A 20,816-nucleotide genomic window follows, 5' to 3' on the forward strand; every position below is an offset into this window, starting at 1 on the left:
AAATGATTAGTAATTTATTAAGAATCACACACTAATAATTGAGAAATTAACAAAAGCAGATGAATAATATTGAAATGATCAATATTTCGACCAAAGACTTAGAGGGTGACCTGGAACCTAATTATCTAATATTGTGACATTGATGCTGAGTTTTCTAAAGGGACCATTGAAAGTTTGTGGATATTGTCTCTCCATCTCTGAGTATTTCTAGCAACTTAAAGTTACCCCACCGAACATAAACCACATAAACCCATGTAGCTCTTGTTCCTGAAACCTGCTGAGACTGCACTTTACACAGCAAAATCTCCAGTGTTAAATTAACACTAGAGACTGTCTATATGGGTCCACTCCTCTGAGTGTTAAATACAACACTGTTGAGTGTTAAATACAACCAGTGTTGGGACTAACGCGTTATTAAGTAACGCGTTACCGTAACTACGTTATTATTGTGGTAACGAGCACGGTAACTAGTTATTATGCCAAAATCAGGAACGCGTTAGTCGTTACTGGGATTTAGATAGGCTCGTTACTCGTTACTTCGTGTGGTGGCTATCGCGGAGCTTCCACAGATTCAGTAACATTAGCAAGTGGTGGAAGCCAGGAGGTGGATGAAGGGAAAGGGACGCAGAAGGAAAAGAGACCCGAGGCGGCCGCCGGTCCAAGTGTGAGCTGAACTTCAGGTAAGAAGTTATGACCTGCAGTCTCTCTGGGTCAGATATGACTTCAGCCTCAGTGTCTTTATTAGATGTTCTGTAGCATGTTGACCTATGTTTGTATCAGCCACTAGATGGCACTGTGTTGCTGCAATGTGTGTAATTCACTCGCGAGCAAGAAGCTCCAGAGGAAATGGAGAAGTAGACGAAATAAAGTGGAATCGGAGCAGAGATTGGTGTGTGCGTGCAGTTAGTAAGAAGCTCGGTATACATACAAAAACAACACATGGTGTCAGAGTAGCGGATTCTACGCAATCCCTCGCCGTCGGACAGCGCAGACATGGAGGCTTACGGCGTTCCCACACCGCGTATGGATTGGGACTCTAGCAACCTGCCCGAGGCATGGCGGCGTTTCAAGCAGCACGCCGAGCTAATGTTCGCTGGTCCTCTTCGGGGGAAGGAGGAGGCAGATAAATGCAGCTACCTTCTTCTATGGGTCGGTGAGAAAGGACGGGACGTCTACAACACGTGGACGCTCACCGCAGACGACTCCCGAAAGCTTCAGACGTACTACGATAAGTACACTGATTACATCATACCGAAAGCTAACCCAATCTACGCCCGATATAAGTTCCATGAAAAGATGCAGGGTGAAAATGAGACATTTGAACAGTTTATTACGGAACTGAAACTACTTGCTAAAGACTGTGGGTACCCAAATACAGATGAAATGGTCAGGGATCGCATTGTATTTGCCACTAACTCGCCACACGTCCGAGAAAAGCTACTCAGCCAAGGCGCAGAGCTCACGCTAGAGAAAGCTATAGATATAGCACGATCACACGAGCTAGCAAAGCAACAGCTAAAACCTATGGGTCACTCCAGGGGCCAAGAAACTGTGCACGCCATCGGCAGGAAATCGCACAGACAAGAATATCAAACAAGAAGCGTGAGACCAAAAGAACACGCTAATGCAACACTAAAAACGTGCAGCTATTGTGCCGGACAACACAGTAATAAAGACATCTGCCCAGCAAAAGGGAAGCAATGTGCAAAATGCAAGAAAATGAACCATTTTGCGAGAGCATGCAGGTCAAGACTCCCTTCGCAGACAAAAGCCCACCTCAAATCAGTACACACTGTGAGAGAGAACATAGAAATGTCAACTATGGACACAGATGAGGACCAAGACTGTTTCTACATTGATAGCATCACCATAGAAAATGAAGGAAGAAATGATGAGCAAGCATATGCAGACATGCAGCTTGGTTCCCCCCCACAGACAGTGAGGTTTAAAGTTGACACTGGGGCGCAAGCAAACACAATTCCAGCTAACATGTTCCAGACACTCTTCCCACACGTGACACTGAAGCCTGTCACACACAAGCTCACAGATTATGGGGGACACTCACTCAGCGTGGAAGGAAAATGCCAGTTAAAATGCAAACACAAAGACAAGACCTGCACGTTGGAATTCCATGTTGTTAACACAAGCGCCCCACCTGTATTAGCAATGAAAGCTTGCCGTGACCTTAACCTGGTAAGGATTGTGATGGCAGTGACGGAGGAAAGAGGCAAGACAACCAACAGTTCACAGGCAATACTAGACGAATATGCAGACGTATTCAAAGGGATAGGAGAATTTCCTGGTGAATGCAGTTTCCATGTAAATCCAGACGTTGCACCCACAGTCAGCCCACCTCGTCGGATTCCCATTGCTCTGCGAGCCCGACTCAAAGACGAGCTCGACAACATGGAAAGGAACCAAATCATATGCAAGGTCACAGATCCTACGGACTGGGTGAATGCACTTGTTGTCGTGGAAAAACCCAAGACGGGCAGACTCAGAGTATGTCTGGACCCCAGACCCCTCAACAAGGCTATACAAAGACCCCATTACCCTCTACCCACCTTGGAGGATGTCACCACAAAACTTGCTGGGGCCAAGTATTTCAGTGTTTTGGACGCCAGATCAGGCTACTGGGCCATTAAGCTAAGCCACGAATCATCTCTGTTAACCACATTTAATACTGTGTTTGGCAGGTACCGCTTCCTCAGGTTGCCATTCGGCATAATCTCAGCTCAGGATGAGTTCCAGCGACGCGTGGACGAGACCTACGAGGGCCTGAGGGGCGTGGCAGCCATTGTGGACGACGTACTGGTCTTCGGAGAAACCAAACAGGAGCATGACGACAACCTGAGGGCCATGCTGCAGCGCAGCAGGGAGAGAGGTGTAAAACTGAACCCTGACAAGTGCACCATCTGCGTCAAAGAGGTCAGTTACTTCGGTCACACATTGTCACACGAAGGGCTGAAACCAGATCCACAAAAAGTAAAAGCAGTCCAAGACATGGCGCCCCCACAGAACAGGGCGGAATTGGAAACAGTGCTGGGGATGGTTAATTATCTAGCAAGATTTGCCCCACACCTGTCAGAGATAAATGCTCCGCTCCGCCAGCTGTTAAAGCAGGACAGTGAGTTTGTATGGGACAAGAACCATGACAGAGCCTTTCAACGAATGAAGGAGCTGATCACTAAAGAACCAGGCCCAGTTCTCTCCTTCTTCGACCCCAAGAAAGCGCTACGACTCCAGGTCGATGCATCCAAAAGTGGCCTCGGTGCTGTGATGCTGCAGGACGGCAAGCCAGTTGCCTACGCATCCAAGTCACTTAACAGCACTGAGCAGAACTATGCCCAAATAGAAAAAGAGCTGTATGCTGTTCTCTTTGGTTGCAAGCGGTTCCACGAGTACATGTACGGTCGACATGTGACCATTGAGTCGGACCACAAGCCACTCGAGTCCATACTCAAAAAAACACTAGCATCAGCACCACCACGGCTACAGAGGATGATAATACAGCTGCAAAAGTAGGACATCAGCATCATCCACAAGCCAGGGAAAGACATCCCGGTAGCCGACACGCTCTCCCGGAAATCCATAGAGTTTCACGACAAATCACTATGTGACGGGATGGATGCGCAGATCCACTCAGTCCTCAGCAACATGCCTGTCAGTGATCAGAGACTCTCAGAGATAAGAAATGAAACAGCCCAAGATCCTCAGCTCAACAGCCTGAGACGGACCACATTGAGTGGATGGCCTGATAAACGGTCTCAATGTCCGCCTGACATTCAGGAGTTTTGGAACCACAGGGATGAGATCTCACTGATAGACGGGATCATGTTTAAAGGAGAGAAAATGATCATCCCAAAAAGGCTCAGAAAGGACATGATAGAGCGGATTCATTCCAGCCATATGGGTATAGAAAAGAGCAAAAACAGAGCCAGAGACCTTCTGTTTTGGCCAGGCATGGGAAAGCAGATTGAGGAAGCAGTCGGAGCCTGCAGCACATGCCAGGAGAGACAAGCTGCTAACCCCAAGGAACCCCTGTTGTCACATGCAATACCAGAACGACCGTGGCAGGTCATAGCCACCGATCTGTTCACTTGGAACTCGGAAGACTACATCATCATGGTAGATTACTACAGTAGATTCTTCGAGTTGGAAAGACTGCACAGCTGCACTGCAGAAGCAGTGATCCACAAACTAAAGTCAGCCATGGCTAGGCATGGTATTCCAGAGTCGGTGATTAGTGATAACGGTCCGTGCTATGCTTCCAGTAAGTTTCAACAGTTCGCAAAGTCATGGAGTTTCACCCACACCACTACTAGTCCCCATTACCCACAGAGCAATGGTCTAGCTGAGAAAACAGTCCAGACAGCAAAGAAACTTCTGGACAAGGCCAAAGCGGAACATAAGGATCCCTACTTGAGCCTATTAGAATACCGGAACGCCCCCGTGGACAACTTAAAGTCGCCTGCACAACTACTCATGAGCCGGAGACTTCGCTCCATCCTCCCTGCAACACCAAAACAGCTGGAACCCCAAGTAGTTTGCCAGCAAACAGTGCGTGAAAGGAGAGAAGTCTGCCAGCAGCGCCAGCAGACTTATTTCAACAGAGCCGCCCGACCTCTGCCTCAACTATATCCTGGCACACCGGTCCGGTTCCGGCAAAAAGACGGTTCCTGGAAACCAGCTGTGGTCACAAGTTGTGCCGACACGTCCAGAAGCTACAACATAACCACAGATACAGGACAAGTTTACCGGCGTAACCGCCGACACCTCCGCAGAAGCAGGAACAGCGTAGGAGGTGAGGAGTTCATTCAACCAACAGGCATCCGCGATGACAGCCCTGTGGTATCTCAGCCCCCGCCTGTGGAGCCCCCTGATAAAGACATTACAACACCTGGATACACGACTCGTTATGGCCGTGTTACCAAACCAAGACAGGTCTTGGACCTGTAATATTGTAAAGGGTGCAGGCGGATCGCTGCCCTAGAAAAAAAAAAAGGCTGTTTATATGTTTGTTGTTCCAATGATGTCACTAGATGCATCTGTTTATTATGTTTGTGATATAGCCAGTATTGAGTCGAATGCTATGTTATCAATGGATGTGCTCAGGATGTTATTCCTGTAATTTCAGTTGCCTTAGAAATTTTACAAGCCTGAGTTGTGTTTTTTTTTAAGAAGGGAGATGTAGCATGTTGACCTATGTTTGTATCAGCCACTAGATGGCACTGTGTTGCTGCAATGTGTGTAATTCACTCGCGAGCAAGAAGCTCCAGAGGAAATGGAGAAGTAGACGAAATAAAGTGGAATCGGAGCAGAGATTGGTGTGTGCGTGCAGTTAGTAAGAAGCTCGGTATACATACAAAAACAACACAGTTCAATGTGTGGCTTATAGGAACGACTGTCATCAACCACAATACCGAGGTATGTGTACGAGGCCACAGTTTCAATAGAAATACTTTGAGCAGATACAGGAGAAGGAAATAAAGCCGGACCCTCTTTCTGTTTGTGAACAACATGACTTTGGTTTTTTCTACATTTAAAGCCAGTCTGAGCCAGCTGAGACTGAATACTATCAACAGCTGCTGTAATGGTTTGAAAACTATGTTGATGGTATAAAATGAACAGATGCATCTAGATTTTGTGCCACACCGTTGACATAAGTAGCCCAGGACAGAACCCTGTGCACTCGTTTAGTGACATTTAAAAAGCTGGAAGAGAGACCATTGAGCTGAACGCACTGCTGATGTCCTAAAGAACATTAGAGAAGCAGCCAGCTGCTCGGTCTGAAAGGCCTATTTCCAGTAATCTATGACATAAAATGCTGTGGTCAGCAGCTCAGCTCATAAACCAAGGGACTGGGAGCAGCTGCTGCTGAGTGTTGCTGGAGTTCCTGTGCTGTTAGATCCTCATCCTCTCCACGCAGCTTGGAAGTAGGTGAAGTTGTGCCAGAAGAGTTTTTGTTGTGGTCGACAGTGTCAAAGGCTTTTGATAGATCAATAAAAAGAGCTGCACAGTAGTTCTTTGCATCCAGCGCTTCATAGACGTCTTTGAGAACTTTTATCGAAGCAGTTCCAGTACTGTGCAGTTTCCTAAAACCAGACTGGAAGGGAGATAAAATCCTATTTTCATCCAGATAACTTTGAAGTTGATTTACCAGCCTTTGAAGAACCTTAGATAAGACACAGAGTTTGGAAATTGGCCTGTAATTACTAACTGTTGAAGAATCACCAGCTTTCAGTGGGGGAGTACAGAGGCACACTTCCACATCTGTGGTAAAGCCTTCTGTTGTAAAGAAAGATTAAAAATATAAGACACTGGCTCAGCTATGATATTTGCAGCCAAGTGCAAGAAGGAAGGAGAACGATTGTGAGGACGAGTTTCTGGTGTTGGGGCTATTCAAAGCCTTACAAACCTCTTCTACTGTGACAGGTGTGAAGGAAAAGGTATCAGTAACCAGCAACTACGAGCAGAGTTGTGTGCAAGAGGTTTACCATCAGATACTGTGCTGAACAAAGAGCAAGAAGCAACAAAGTGTTTGTTAAAGCAACATTTCAGTTTTGTCTGACACAGGAGTGGAGTCAATATTTAAGTGAGGAGGAAGCTCTGAGGAGTCACAGCTGGCAGAGACACTTTATAGTTTGCCAAAACCTCCTACGGTCGTTTGGACTGTCAGTCGTTAAAGTAAAAAATAGTTACATCTTGATGATGGAGGCAGTAATCCGATTACACAGCTAATGAAAACGTAGCCAATCAGCATCAGAGCCAGACTTCCTGCCCAGGCCTGGTTTCTCTCATGTAGGAGATTGGCCGGTACTGAACCAAACCAGGCCTGTCCCGACCTTTCACCCTGACCTGGCAAAAAGGGGCGTGTCTGTCCACAAAGTAGACACGACTCTCCTGTAAATGTTCCCAAACTGACATTGTCAGCCTGTTTAATACGACCCCAGTTCAAACTGATGCGGGCTCGGAGCGTGAGATTTTAGTGTTTCTCACAGCACCAACTATGCAGTGATCACTCAGGTCGTTGGCAAAAACTGCAGATGTGGAAAACTTACGCAGCATATTAGTTAAAAAAGGTCAATAAGAGCAGATTTATCTGGGTGTTTAGGATCAAGGCGTGTGAGGCTTTAAATAATTTGAGTTAGTTTTAAAAACAAGCAGCGTGCCTTAAAATCATCAGACACAGAAGAAAGCCAGTCCCAATGAAAACCATCCATCTGAAAGACGTCATTAAAATGCAGCTCAGATAAAAGTTGAACCAGAGACGGTGATGTGCTGGGGGAAGCAGGTGGAGGCTGATAGCAGCCAACAACAGTCTGATTTCCAAACAGATCAATAGTTAAGGCCAAGATTTCAAATGGCTGAGGTGCAGATGGAGAGAACAAGACTTGAGCAGCAAGACAGACCTTGACATAAACTTCCAGACCTCCGCCTTTTCTGGGACAGTCTGAGAGCTAAATGTTAAATCCATCAGTTGCTACGTTTTTATCCAGTAAAGATTTGGAAAGTCTCAGAAACAACAATGATACCAGCACCGCTTGAACAGGCCCAGATTCCAATCATATCCATGTTAGGAAGCACACGACGTGATGCACGTGTAACCCAGACAGTTTTGAACATCTGCTGGTGTTTCACATTCAGCCAGAGGCCCAGGGTTAGGTTGGATACCAGACAATAATAAAAGCATCGTTATTAGACTCTAGAGCTCGTTTATAGCTGACACCACATGTAGAGTTTAAGTTCACACAGAGACGATGACATTTTTCTACAACCAGCAAACAATAAACAAGAAATGTAACAAGAGTTTCAGAAGAAGCTGTTTTACAGAGAAATGATTCCCTGAAGACAAAATTATTATTATCATCTTTATTTCTCCAGGTGAAAATTTAATTGAGATTAAAAATGTTGTTTTCAAGAGAGACCTGGCATCATGGCAGCAAGAGTCAGAAATACATCATAATTCAAACAAATACAAAATAGGAAAAACATCCTACATAAACTTCATAAAGTTTCATTAACAGACTTTGAACAATGGACTTCAAACTTCCCCCCAAAACAACAGAAACACATTTGAAGATAATGAATGACATTTATCCCTCTAAAGAAGGACTTAGACTACGATTTAATATGAATGAGAACATGTTCATAAATGGATGCAACCAAAGATTTCATCAATCCCTGATTTAGAGACAACAGAACATTTGGTTTGATTTCACAAGATAAGAATGACGACTGAGTTGGAAGATTGTTTTATGTTTAGTCAAATCTTTCATACATAAAGTCGGATTACAAAATCATCCCCTAAGTTTGTTGTTTTATTCAAGGAATTGAAATTATAGAGAAAATCTGTGAAATGACTTAAAGAAAACAAACCACAAAAACTCTATGATGCTCTAAACCCCCCGGTTTAGGTCGGCAAAACTTTACTAGACCCGCCCCTGCACAGTTACCAGCTGTCAGCTACTTAGAAAAGGATCCTGGTGTTATTTGTCTCTCAGAAACAGTTCATAACTTCCCATCAACTCATTCATGTCACCTAAAAGGTAAACCTGTTTCTCAATCACCTGCTCAGCTCTGATGATTCATTTGTGGCTTTAATGTAGTGTTACATCCTGTTTGTTTGCTTCCCTCTGTATACATGTCCAGATTCACTGTTATGTTTCTATTCTTACATTGCTGTGTGATCACTGTTCCCTCTGCTGACTGATGTGACCTTTTGTATCTCACACTGATACTTGTCATATTTGTATCTGCGCCTAAAAGATAAAAAGTTTTCCACGCTAAAACACAGCTCCACCTCCTGCAGTTCTCCCTCTGAACCACTAGATGTCTCTGTTATCTAAATGAAGACGTGCAGCACAGCAACCACAGCAGCGCTCAGATCACACGTGTCCTGTTATTATGTATAAAAGCATGAAACAGGTCAGACAGGTGGGATCAATATTAATGTTGTGGAAATATATGAAAAAGCAACAGAAGAGTGAAAACATTTCGTGTTTCTAGAAAGATCTTTCAGCTCACAGCTGCTCACAGACTGTATTTACAAGTGACAAACTGCAACTCTACAGTACATCTACAGTATATATCAAATATATTCTGTATTCAAATCTGTTGAGTGATGTTTGAAAGTCTTTCCAGGTGAGTTTGATCCAGGAGGGTCTGAAGCCAGAGTCAGACAGAGACTGTGCAGAGACTGTAGAAGGACAGAGCAGCAGCAGAGCAGTCCAGATACACTGATGATCCTCTGTCAGATCCAGAGGGACACACAGGGATGATGCTGGACTCTACATTGTGTCTGACAGTGGAGCTGTTCTCAGAGCAGTTCCCTCTGCAGCACTGACAGTCATCTGCACTTCTTCTCATTCCTCTGTCAGTCACTGCTGGATGAAGCTCTCCTCTCCACCTCCCAGTAACATGGCCCAGTCAGAGCGTCTCTACACACAAGCTGCTGCTGCTTCAACCTCTCTGGATCATCAGGACACAGCTCCTCCTCTCTCAGCACACACACCGTCCTGTTTACCATCATCACCTCCACCTGCAGAGAGAAGAAGGAAGAGCAGAGGAGATAAACGAGTGTTTCCAGAGACTCTTCATCAGCTGTCAGTCAGTGATGCAGCACATCCAGTATAAAGAGCAGCAGGGACTTCAGTGCTGGGACTGTACTAGGACTCATTGTTGCTTCACTTTTTCTAATCTTTGGATTTTCATTGAAGTTGCTGACAATGTTTTTCCCTCCTAGTTTGAGTTTGGACTTTCATTCATTAGAAGAACCTTGGTGTGTCCACTCTGAGCTCTGTAGGAACCCCAACAACAAGCCAAACAATCCAGATGGACGGTTCCAGCTGTTAACTGGAGGAATTCCATCCAAACATCTGCTCTCACTAAATTCTTCCTCACCTACAGACTGTGTTCTTCACTGCTTTAAACTTGGAAATGAATGCAGTCATTGGTCTGCGTGCTGCTTTGTTCAGAGAGCTGATTGGCTGTTGACAGCGTTTGATCAGAGCGTGTCAGCTGTTACTATGGTGACCATAAAGGTCAGAAACAGGAAGTGTTTGTGTCCAATCCTGAAGCCTGTCACCATTCTCCTCTCACAGCTTCACTGAGAAGCTGCAGCTTTACAGGAAACACTGGATCTTTGTTTCATACTGACTGTGTTTAGTACAATACTGCTGACAGCACCACCCACTCACTCCATCACTCTACTGACCTCAGAGTCTCCAGTCTGTAGTCTGGACTCTGCTGAAGATCAGACAGCTGCTTCACATCTGGATCCTTCAGGTTGTTCCTGCTCAGGTCCAGCTCTCTCAGATGGGAGGGGTTGGACTTCAGTGCTGCTGCCAGATAATCACAGCTGATCTTTGACAAACCACAGCCCCTCAATCTGTATAAAGAATGAAAGATGTAAGTTTATTAGACAAAGTGTGAGCTTGAAATCATTCAGTGTTTCATCATCTGTTCAGAGCTGAAGAAGGTTCAGAATGTAGAAGTTTAGAAAATGGAAACTCCAAACAGCTGAAGCCAACAGGAAGCAGCTTCAAACAGGAAACTGTGCAGAGTTTCAGACTATATGTCCTGATGCAGCCAGTTGGATTTTGGAGATTTGAATCTCTGTTCTGTGACTAAGTCCTTGAATCATTTCTTCCAGTTGGTCCAACAAGACAGACTAAGTGTTGGACATGTGTTGTGGCTCCATTAGGGGAGCTTCTAAATGTGATGTGATGGCCCCTCTGGGTCTGTCAGGTCACAGGACTGAAGAGAGCTCAAACTGGGCACACAGTTGTTCCAGTCTGGACCAAAGACTCTATACTGGGACTGAGGGACTGCTTTGACTGCACCCACTGGGACTTTTTAAAGGCTCATGTTCTCACTTAGATCATCGATTTCTACTTACATTTCTTTCTGGGAAAAATGGGGATTACTTTGCAAACAGGAAGTATTTTCCCCAATAAGCAGCCCTGGATTAGTAAATCACTCCAACATGTTCTCAGCCAGAAGAAGCTGTCTTGTTATGAGGGAGAGAAGAAAAAGATTGAGGCACAGAAACTTGTTGAAAGAGAGATAAAGCAGCTAAAATCAGGTGTAAAAGTAAAGCAGAGGATGAGCTGAATAAAGGACACTCAAGGCTGGCTTGGAAAGGAATGAAGTCCATGGTGGGGATGCAGAACAAGGAGCAAAGATGAATGTGATGCTGAATCAGCAGAAGACTTGGACTCATTGGATTCCAGCTTTGATATCATTGATTTCAATGAAGAGCTTTGTGATTGTAGCAAAGGGCTGGTAGCTCTGAGAGTCCCACTGATGAGGTGTTTGTGTGGAAATCTCTTAGTGGGACCAAAGAGAGAAAAAGCCCTGGTCCTGATGCTGTGGGAGGGAAATGATTGAAGTGTGCTGTGAGGAACTGACTGGGAGATTTTCACACATTTTCCAGTCCTCCTTGGAACAACAGGAAGTTCCCAGCATATGGAAACAAAGGTTAAGTGTCCTATGGCACTCAGTGATGATGGTGCTGTGGCCCCACCACCTCCACCTCTTTGTAAAGGAACTAACTGTAATCTGAAGCTTCAAATGGAACTAAGACTTCCTCCACTAGGTGGCAGTGTCTGATGAGAAAGTGTTAGTGGAGCTGGCCTGGAGTCAGAAACAGGAAGATGCAGGATTTGGGCTGAAATGGGGAAAAGTGGTTCGCACTAGTGCCTTAGAGCAAGAAGGTTGTAGGTTGAAGCTTGTTGGCCTTTCTGTGGAGGTTGGATGTTCTCCCACAGTCCAATGAAATGCTGCTTAGGTTCATTGGTGCTTCTAAATTGGCTGTAGGTGTGGATGTGAGAGAGTGCTTCTCTGTCTCTCTCTGTTGGCCCTGTGATGGACTGCTCACCTGTGCAGGTGGACCACGCCTCTTGCCCTATGACAGCTAGGGCACAGGCTGCAGCCCTGTGAGCCTAAGCTGAATAAACAGTTAGCAAAAATGATCCATAGATGGCCTGAAATCCCCCAGTTAGCAGTTTGGTAGATAGCTATGACATGCTAATCCCATCCAGCAGCTGTATTCTACCTGTAAGCTGATCCCTGCTGAGCCAAAGCACTTTTTCATATACAAATTACAACCTTTAATAGAAACCTATTGGTCAGCATCTTATTAGCCTGCTGTTAGCTTCATTCCACAGAAAACTGAGAGAAACTAACAGAGTTGATAAAGAATAAAGAGAAATGTGCTGATTTAAAGCCTTTGAAGTGCTTCAGATGATCTCTGTCCACTTCTGTCCACTCATTCATTCATGTAAGCTTTCTAATGCAGCTTTGATCTTCACAGTCTGCTTCATGAAACTCATTCTAACCCTGAATGTCAGAGTGTTCCTCCTTCTCTTTCCCATCATTCATGCTGGCAGTGGAGGAGATTTGGATGCTGGACTGTGTTTTGGATGATGTGTGTATGTTTGTGTTGGACTGCTGTCTGTAAAGCAAACGCACATTTTGCTTTGGATTTCAGTGTCAGACAGACTTTAAGGTGGAATGAAGAGTTGGAGAGTTTCACAGTGAATTATCCAGTGGAGGATTTTTCTTCTTCTTTGAAGGTTTGAAATGTGAACATTGTTCTGCTGCAGTCAATGGACTAAACCAGAGAAGAAGAAAACAGACTTTACCATGAAGATCCTCAGTGTGGATCAGTATGATATCAGCCTGATGTCTGCAGTTTAGTGTCAGCACAACTTTCACATCATATTCATCTCAGCACAACTAAAACATGCGGACTGACCCCAGAGTTTCAAGTCCACATCCTGGACTCTCCAGGAAACCACACAGATGCTTCACTCCTGAATCCTGCAGGTTGTTCTTGGTCGAAGACCAGGAGTACTCATTACTCAGGTCCAGCTGTCTCAGATGGGAGGGGTTGGACTTCAGTGCTGCTGCCAGATAATCACAGCTGATCTCTGACAAACCACAGTCCCTCAATCTGTATAAAGAATGAAAGATGTAAGTTTATTAGACAAAGTGTGAGCTTGAAATCATTCAGTGTTTCATCATCTGTTCAGAGCTGAAGAAGGTTCAGAATGTAGAAGTTTAGAAAATGGAAACTCCAAACAGCTGAAGCCAACAGGAAGCAGCTTCAAACAAACACAACAAGAGAAAAAACTCTGAATGTTTCACATTAAAGTCGTACATTTATCATAAAAACAGGACAAAGACTTGAAAAAGTCGTGTTTTTCCTTCCAGGAACCACAAGGCTTCACTTTTAAAGGTGAAGTGTGAAAGAAATGGACATATTTGAAGTCCAACACCTTTTTCCAATCACATGATTAAAGCAGACAAACTACAAGCTCATTTTCATTCCAACAAGTCATCTTCTGACCTGGACTAACAACACTGGTCTCTATGTGCAGCTGGCTGTGAGACCAGTGCTCAGGGAGCGTCTACAAAGTGCAACACTGAAAGAACATCACACACTCATTTGCTTCCAGCACTTTCACACAAACATCTACTGTCATTATTGTCACCAAACTCTGTGGATCCTTTATTGCAAATTCAAATGGGATCAAATGGTCAGACAAAAGAGGCTTATGAGGAAATACGATGAAATGTTGTGTATTAGCAGCAAGTTATTGAATCATTTTCCTCAGAAACCAAACAAAATGATTGACAAACATGTTTTTACAAACTCAGTGTTGGACTTGGATCAGCAGGATAAGCTGATGTTTAAAGGCATTTGAGTCTCGCTGTATGAGAGTCCAGTTATTACTCGATATTTATGGATGATGTTCTTTCAGTGTTGCACTTTGTAGACGCTCCCTGAGCCTCACAGCCAGCTGCACATGGACCAGCTGACATTACCCAGCATTAGAGGCGGGTGTAAAAAAAATGGATTTTCCTATTTAAATGGTTTTAATTTGAATAAAGCGATGTTGATTCATTCAATCCTGAATCGATTTTTAATATAAATGTATTTTGCCAGAATCTCAGGTTAAAGCTCCCAAAAGTATTTCAACAACAAGCAAACAGATAAAACAGTAAATGAGAGCAGCTAAACACACAAAGATGGAAACACAGAGCGTGGATCGTTCACTCGACGGCACGTACACGGACACGCCGTCGGGGCTGAAAGTGGACAGCTCACAGATCCTGAAGCTGCAGGTTTCATCTGTCTCCAACAAAAACTGAGTGAACCAGCAGCAGAAGAAGATCCAAACTACGCTTTACGTTTGATGAACATCGTCATGAATTCTCTCTGACTTTGACGTTTACTTCCTGCACAGCTCTCTCTCTCTCTCAGTGTACTTCAAGAACAGTTTACCTTCAAAAATCTGTTTCCTGCATTATTCACTGCTTATTACGCACCAGTCTGCTGTTGTGTTCACTGCTGTCGGCCTCCCAAAACAAAGCCTCATTTCTGCTGTTCAATACTGAAGAAATTTAAACCTTTTAACATGATGACAGATTACAAACTCTCAGCTGTGTCTGTAATCAAACCTCTGTAACTTTGCTTCACTTCAGCAGCATCAGCTCATGTTCACATGTTGATTCATGGTTTGCTTCAGTTTTTGATGGACTGCAGAATATTTTGAAGGTTATCTGCTATAAAAAGCCAGAACAGGAAAATCTGCTTCATGTGTTTCTGTTTGATCCTCAGTGACTTTGACACAAAGGCCTCTGCTGTGATGATCACACCTCTGATCAAGTCTCACAGTGTCAGCTTTGTTTTTATACATATGGATATGTGCTGAGAAATGATCAGAATTATAATATTTCCCACTGTCTGCTGTGTGCCGTGACCTTTGACCTGCTAAAGACAGTCAGCTGTGGATTATTCATTGTTGTGTCTGATACTTAGAACTGTGAGGAAGAACACTACACAGTTAATCAGGGTCCCCTCTCTCTGAATCAGGAAAGGTGGGCAGGCCGCGTGTGAGCCGCGGGCCATACGTTGAGTCTCACTGTTTGAAATGTGAACATTGTTCTGCTGCAGTCAATGGACTAAACCAGAGAAGAAGAAAACAGACTTTACCATGAAGATCCTCAGTGTGGATCAGTATAATATCAGCCTGATGTCTGCAGTTTAGTGTCAGCACAACTTTCACATCATATTCATCTCAGCACAACTAAAACATGCTGACTGACCTCAGAGTTTCAAGTCCACATCCTGGACTCTCCAGGAAACCACACAGATGCTTCACTCCTGGATCCTGCAGCTCGTTCCAGCTCAGGTCCAGCTCTCTCAGATGGGAGGGGTTGGACTTCAGTGCTGCTGCCAGATAATCACAGCTGATCTCTGACAAACCACAGTAACTCAATCTGTATAAAGAATGAAAGATGTAAGTTTATTAGACAAAGTGTGAGCTTGAAATCATTCAGTGTTTCATCATCTGTTCAGAGCTGAAGAAGGTTCAGAATGTAGAAGTTTAGAAAATGGAAACTCCAAACAGCTGAAGCCAACAGGAAGCAGCTTCAAACAGGAAACTGTGCAGAGTTTCAGACTATATGTCCTGATGCAGCCAGTTGGATTTTGGAGATTTGAAACTCTGTTCTGTGACTAAGTCCTTGAATCATTTCTTCCAGTTGGTCCAACAAGACAGACTAAGTATTGGACATGTGTTGTGGCTCCATTAGGGGAGCTTCTAAATGTGATGTGATGGCCCCTCTGGGTCTGTCAGGTCACAGGACTGAAGAGAGCTCAAACTGGGCACACAGTTGTTCCAGTCTGGACCAAAGACTCTATACTGGGACTGAGGGACTGCTTTGACTGCACCCACTGGGACTTTTTAAAGGCTCATGTTCTCACTTAGATCATCGATTTCTACTTACATTTCTTTCTGGGAAAAATGGGGATTACTTTGCAAACAGGAAGTATTTTCCCCAATAAGCAGCCCTGGATTAGTAAATCACTCCAACATGTTCTCAGGCAGAAGAAGCTGTCTTGTTATGAGGGAGAGAAGAAAAAGATTGAGGCACAGAAACTTGTTGAAAGAGAGATAAAGCAGCTAAAATCAGGTGTAAAAGTAAAGCAGAGGATGAGCTGAATAAAGGACACTCAAGGCTGGCTTGGAAAGGAATGAAGTCCATGGTGGGGATGCAGAACAAGGAGCAAAGATGAATGTGATGCTGAATCAGCAGAAGACTTGGACTCATTTGATTCCAGCTTTGATATCATTGATTTCAATGAAGATCTTTGTGATTGTAGCAAAGGGCTGGTAGCTCTGAGAGTCCCACTGATGAGGTGTTTGTGTGGAAATCTCTTAGTGGGACCAAAGAGAGAAAAAGCCCTGGTCCTGATGCTGTGGGAGGGAAATGATTGAAGTGTGCTGTGAGGAACTGACTGGGAGATTTTCACACATTTTCCAGTCCTCCTTGGAACAACAGGAAGTTCCCAGCATATGGAAACAAAGGTTAAGTGTCCTATGGCACTCAGTGATGATGGTGCTGTGGCCCCACCACCTCCACCTCTTTGTAAAGGAACTAACTGTAATCTGAAGCTTCAAATGGAACTAAGACTTCCTCCACTAGGTGGCAGTGTCTGATGAGAAAGTGTTAGTGGAGCTGGCCTGGAGTCAGAAACAGGAAGATGCAGGATTTGGGCTGAAATGGGGAAAGTGGTTCGCACTAGTGCCTTAAAGCAAGAAGGTTGTAGGTTGAAGCTTGTTGGCCTTTCTGTGGAGGTTGGATGTTCTCCCACAGTCCAATGAAATGCTGCTTAGGTTCATTGGTGCTTCTACATTGGCTGTAGGTGTGGATGTGAGAGAGTGCTTCTCTGTCTCTCTCTGTTGGCCCTGTGATCAGAATCAGAATCAGAATCAGAATGGGTTTATTGCCAGATGTTGAGGTTTACAACATTAGGAAATTGCTGCGGTGCTTCAGTGCAGACAATAAGAATTAAAGTGCTATGTAGAAAGAAAGATATGTGCATGAGATATACATGAGATATATACATGAGTGCAGGTGGTGATCAGTGCCAAACATGAAATGATGCAGTGACACAGCGTAGGGTCATGTGTTAGTGGCGGGGACAGTCATGTGGTTATTGTTCATGTGTCCAACAGCAGAGGGGAAGAAACTGTTCTTGTGGCGAGAGGTTCTGGTGCAAATGGACCGGAGCCTCCTGCCTGAGGGGAGCAGGTCAAACAGACTGTGTCCAGGGTGAGAAGGGTCAGCTGAGATCCGGGCTGCACGCCGCATGGATGGACTGCTCACCTGTGCAGGTGGACCACGCCTCTTGCCCTATGACAGCTAGGGCACAGGCTGCAGCCCTGTGAGCCTAAGCTGAATAAACAGTTAGTAAAAATGATCCATAGATGGCCTGAAATCCCCCAGTTAGCAGTTTGGTAGATAGCTATGACATGCTAATCCCATCCAGCAGCTGTATTCTACCTGTAAGCTGATCCCTGCTGAGCCAAAGCACTTTTTCATATACAAATTACAACCTTTAATAGAAACCTATTGGTCAGCATCTTATTAGCCTGCTGTTAGCTTCATTCCACAGAAAACTGAGAGAAACTAACAGAGTTGATAAAGAATAAAGAGAAATGTGCTGATTTAAAGCCTTTGAAGTGCTTCAGATGATCTCTGTCCACTTCTGTCCACTCATTCATTCATGTAAGCTTTCTAATGCAGCTTTGATCTCCACAGTCTGCTTCATGAAACTCATTCTAACCCTGAATGTCAGAGTGTTCCTCCTTCTCTTTCCCATCATTCATGCTGGCAGTGGAGGAGATTTGGATGCTGGACTGTGTTTTGGATGATGTGTGTATGTTTGTGTTGGACTGCTGTCTGTAAAGCAAACGCACATTTTGCTTTGGATTTCAGTGTCAGACAGACTTTAAGGTGGAATGAAGAGTTGGAGAGTTTCACAGTGAATTATCCAGTGGAGGATTTTTCTTCTTCTTTGAAGGTTTGAAATGTGAACATTGTTCTGCTGCAGTCAATGGACTAAACCAGAGAAGAAGAAAACAGACTTTACCATGAAGATCCTCAGTGTGGATCAGTATAATATCAGCCTGATGTCTGCAGTTTAGTGTCAGCACAACTTTCACATCATATTCATCTCAGCACAACTAAAACATGCTGACTGACCCCAGAGTTTCAAGTCCACATCCTGGACTCTCCAGGAAACCACACAGATGCTTCACTCCTGAATCCTGCAGGTTGTTCTTGGTCGAAGACCAGGAGTACTCATTACTCAGGTCCAGCTGTCTCAGATGGGAGGGGTTGGACTTCAGTGCTGCTGCCAGATGATCACAGCTGATCTCTGACAAACCACAGCTCCTCAATCTGTATAAAGAATGAAAGATGTAAGTTTATTAGACAAAGTGTGAGCTTGAAATCATTCAGTGTTTCATCATCTGTTCAGAGCTGAAGAAGGTTCAGAATGTAGAAGTTTAGAAAATGGAAACTCCAAACAGCTGAAGCCAACAGGAAGCAGCTTCAAACAGGAAACTGTGCAGAGTTTCAGACTATATGTCCTGATGCAGCCAGTTGGATTTTGGAGATTTGAATCTCTGTTCTGTGACTAAGTCCTTGAATCATTTCTTCCAGTTGGTCCAACAAGACAGACTAAGTGTTGGACATGTGTTGTGGCTCCATTAGGGGAGCTTCTAAATGTGATGTGATGGCCCCTCTGGGTCTGTCAGGTCACAGCACTGAAGAGAGCTCAAACTGGGCACACAGTTGTTCCAGTCTGGACCAAAGACTCTATACTGGGACTGAGGGACTGCTTTTACTGCACCCACTGGGACTTTTGAAAGGCTCATGTTCTCACTTAGATCATCGATTTCTACTGACATTTCTTTCTGGGAAAAATGGGGATTACTTTGGAAACAGGAAGTATTTTCCCCAATAAGCAGCCCTGGATTAGTAAATCACTCCAACATGTTCTCAGGCAGAAGAAGCTGTCTTGTTATGAGGGAGAGAAGAAAAAGATTGAGGCACAGAAACTTGTTGAAAGAGAGATAAAGCAGCTAAAATCAGGTGTAAAAGTAAAGCAGAGGATGAGCTGAATAAAGGACACTCAAGGCTGGCTTGGAAAGGAATGAAGTCCATGGTGGGGATGCAGAACAAGGAGCAAAGATGAATGTGATGCTGAATCAGCAGAAGACTTGGACTCATTTGATTCCAGCTTTGATATCATTGATTTCAATGAAGAGCTTTGTGATTGTAGCAAAGGGCTGGTAGCTCTGAGAGTCCCACTGATGAGGTGTTTGTGTGGAAATCTCTTAGTGGGACCAAAGAGAGAAAAAGCCCTGGTCCTGATGCTGTGGGAGGGAAATGATTGAAGTGTGCTGTGAGGAACTGACTGGGAGATTTTCACACATTTTCCAGTCCTCCTTGGAACAACAGGAAGTTCCCAGCATATGGAAACAAAGGTTAAGTGTCCTATGGCACTCAGTGATGATGGTGCTGTGGCCCCACCACCTCCACCTCTTTGTAAAGGAACTAACTGTAATCTGAAGCTTCAAATGGAACTAAGACTTCCTCCACTAGGTGGCAGTGTCTGATGAGAAAGTGTTAGTGGAGCTGGCCTGGAGTCAGAAACAGGAAGATGCAGGATTTGGGCTGAAATGGGGAAAAGTGGTTCGCACTAGTGCCTTAAAGCAAGAAGGTTGTAGGTTGAAGCTTGTTGGCCTTTCTGTGGAGGTTGGATGTTCTCCCACAGTCCAATGAAATGCTGCTTAGGTTCATTGGTGCTTCTAAATTGGCTGTAGGTGTGGATGTGAGAGAGTGCTTCTCTGTCTCTCTCTGTTGGCCCTGTGATGGACTGCTCACCTGTGCAGGTGGACCACGCCTCTTGCCCTATGACAGCTAGGGCACAGGCTGCAGCCCTGTGAGCCTAAGCTGAATAAACAGTTAGCAAAAATGATCCATAGATGGCCTGAAATCCCCCAGTTAGCAGTTTGGTAGATAGCTATGACATGCTAATCCCATCCAGCAGCTGTATTCTACCTGTAAGCTGATCCCTGCTGAGCCAAAGCACTTTTTCATATACAAATTACAACCTTTAATAGAAACCTATTGGTCAGCATCTTATTAGCCTGCTGTTAGCTTCATTCCACAGAAAACTGAGAGAAACTAACAGAGTTGATAAAGAATAAAGAGAAATGTGCTGATTTAAAGCCTTTGAAGTGCTTCAGATGATCTCTGTCCACTTCTGTCCACTCATTCATTCATGTAAGCTTTCTAATGCAGCTTTGATCTTCACAGTCTGCTTCATGAAACTCATTCTAACCCTGAATGTCAGAGTGTTCCTCCTTCTCTTTCCCATCATTCATGCTGGCAGTGGAGGAGATTTGGATGTTGGACTGTGTTTTGGATGATGTGTGTATGTTTGTGTTGGACTGCTGTCTGTAAAGCAAACGCACATTTTGCTTTGGATTTCAGTGTCAGACAGACTTTAAGGTGGAATGAAGAGTTGGAGAGTTTCACAGTGAATTATCCAGTGGAGGATTTTTCTTCTTCTTTGAAGGTTTGAAATGTGAACATTGTTCTGCTGCAGTCAATGGACTAAACCAGAGAAGAAGAAAACAGACTTTACCATGAAGATCCTCAGTGTGGATCAGTATAATATCAGCCTGATGTCTGCAGTTTAGTGTCAGCACAACTTTCACATCATATTCATCTCAGCACAACTAAAACATGCTGACTGACCTCAGAGTTTCAAGTCCACATCCTGGACTCTCCAGGAAACCACACAGATGCTTCACTCCTGAATCCTGCAGCTTGTTGTTGGAGCTCAGCTCCAGCTCTCTCAGATGGGAGGGGTTGGACTTCAGTGCTGCTGCCAGATAATCACAGCTGATCTCTGACAGACCACAGCCCCTCAATCTGTATAA

The 20,816-nt window shown here is 44.4% G+C and overlaps 1 protein-coding gene across 1 annotated transcript in view; it reads right to left on the reverse strand.

The window, feature by feature from the left end:
• Positions 1 to 8,932: 8,932 nt before the first annotated feature.
• Positions 8,933 to 20,816, reverse strand: part of LOC146712423 (ribonuclease inhibitor-like) — a 121,125-nt gene continuing 109,241 nt past the window's right edge. The window contains exons 3-7 of the mRNA XM_085436492.1: positions 20,632 to 20,808; positions 18,064 to 18,261; positions 15,118 to 15,291; positions 10,217 to 10,390; positions 8,933 to 9,541 (exon numbers count right to left, since the gene is read on the reverse strand). Of these exons, the coding sequence (XP_085292618.1) occupies positions 9,532 to 9,541; positions 10,217 to 10,390; positions 15,118 to 15,291; positions 18,064 to 18,261; positions 20,632 to 20,808 (733 nt within the window). The 3' untranslated portion in view covers positions 8,933 to 9,531. The remainder of the gene's footprint in view (positions 9,542 to 10,216; positions 10,391 to 15,117; positions 15,292 to 18,063; positions 18,262 to 20,631; positions 20,809 to 20,816) is intronic.

Source organism: Copadichromis virginalis, linkage group LG3 (assembly GCF_057382275.1).
Source record: "Copadichromis virginalis isolate Kocher_CV1m ecotype Utaka linkage group LG3, C_Virginalis_male_GT1.1, whole genome shotgun sequence".
Classification (NCBI taxonomy): domain Eukaryota; kingdom Metazoa; phylum Chordata; class Actinopteri; order Cichliformes; family Cichlidae; genus Copadichromis; species Copadichromis virginalis.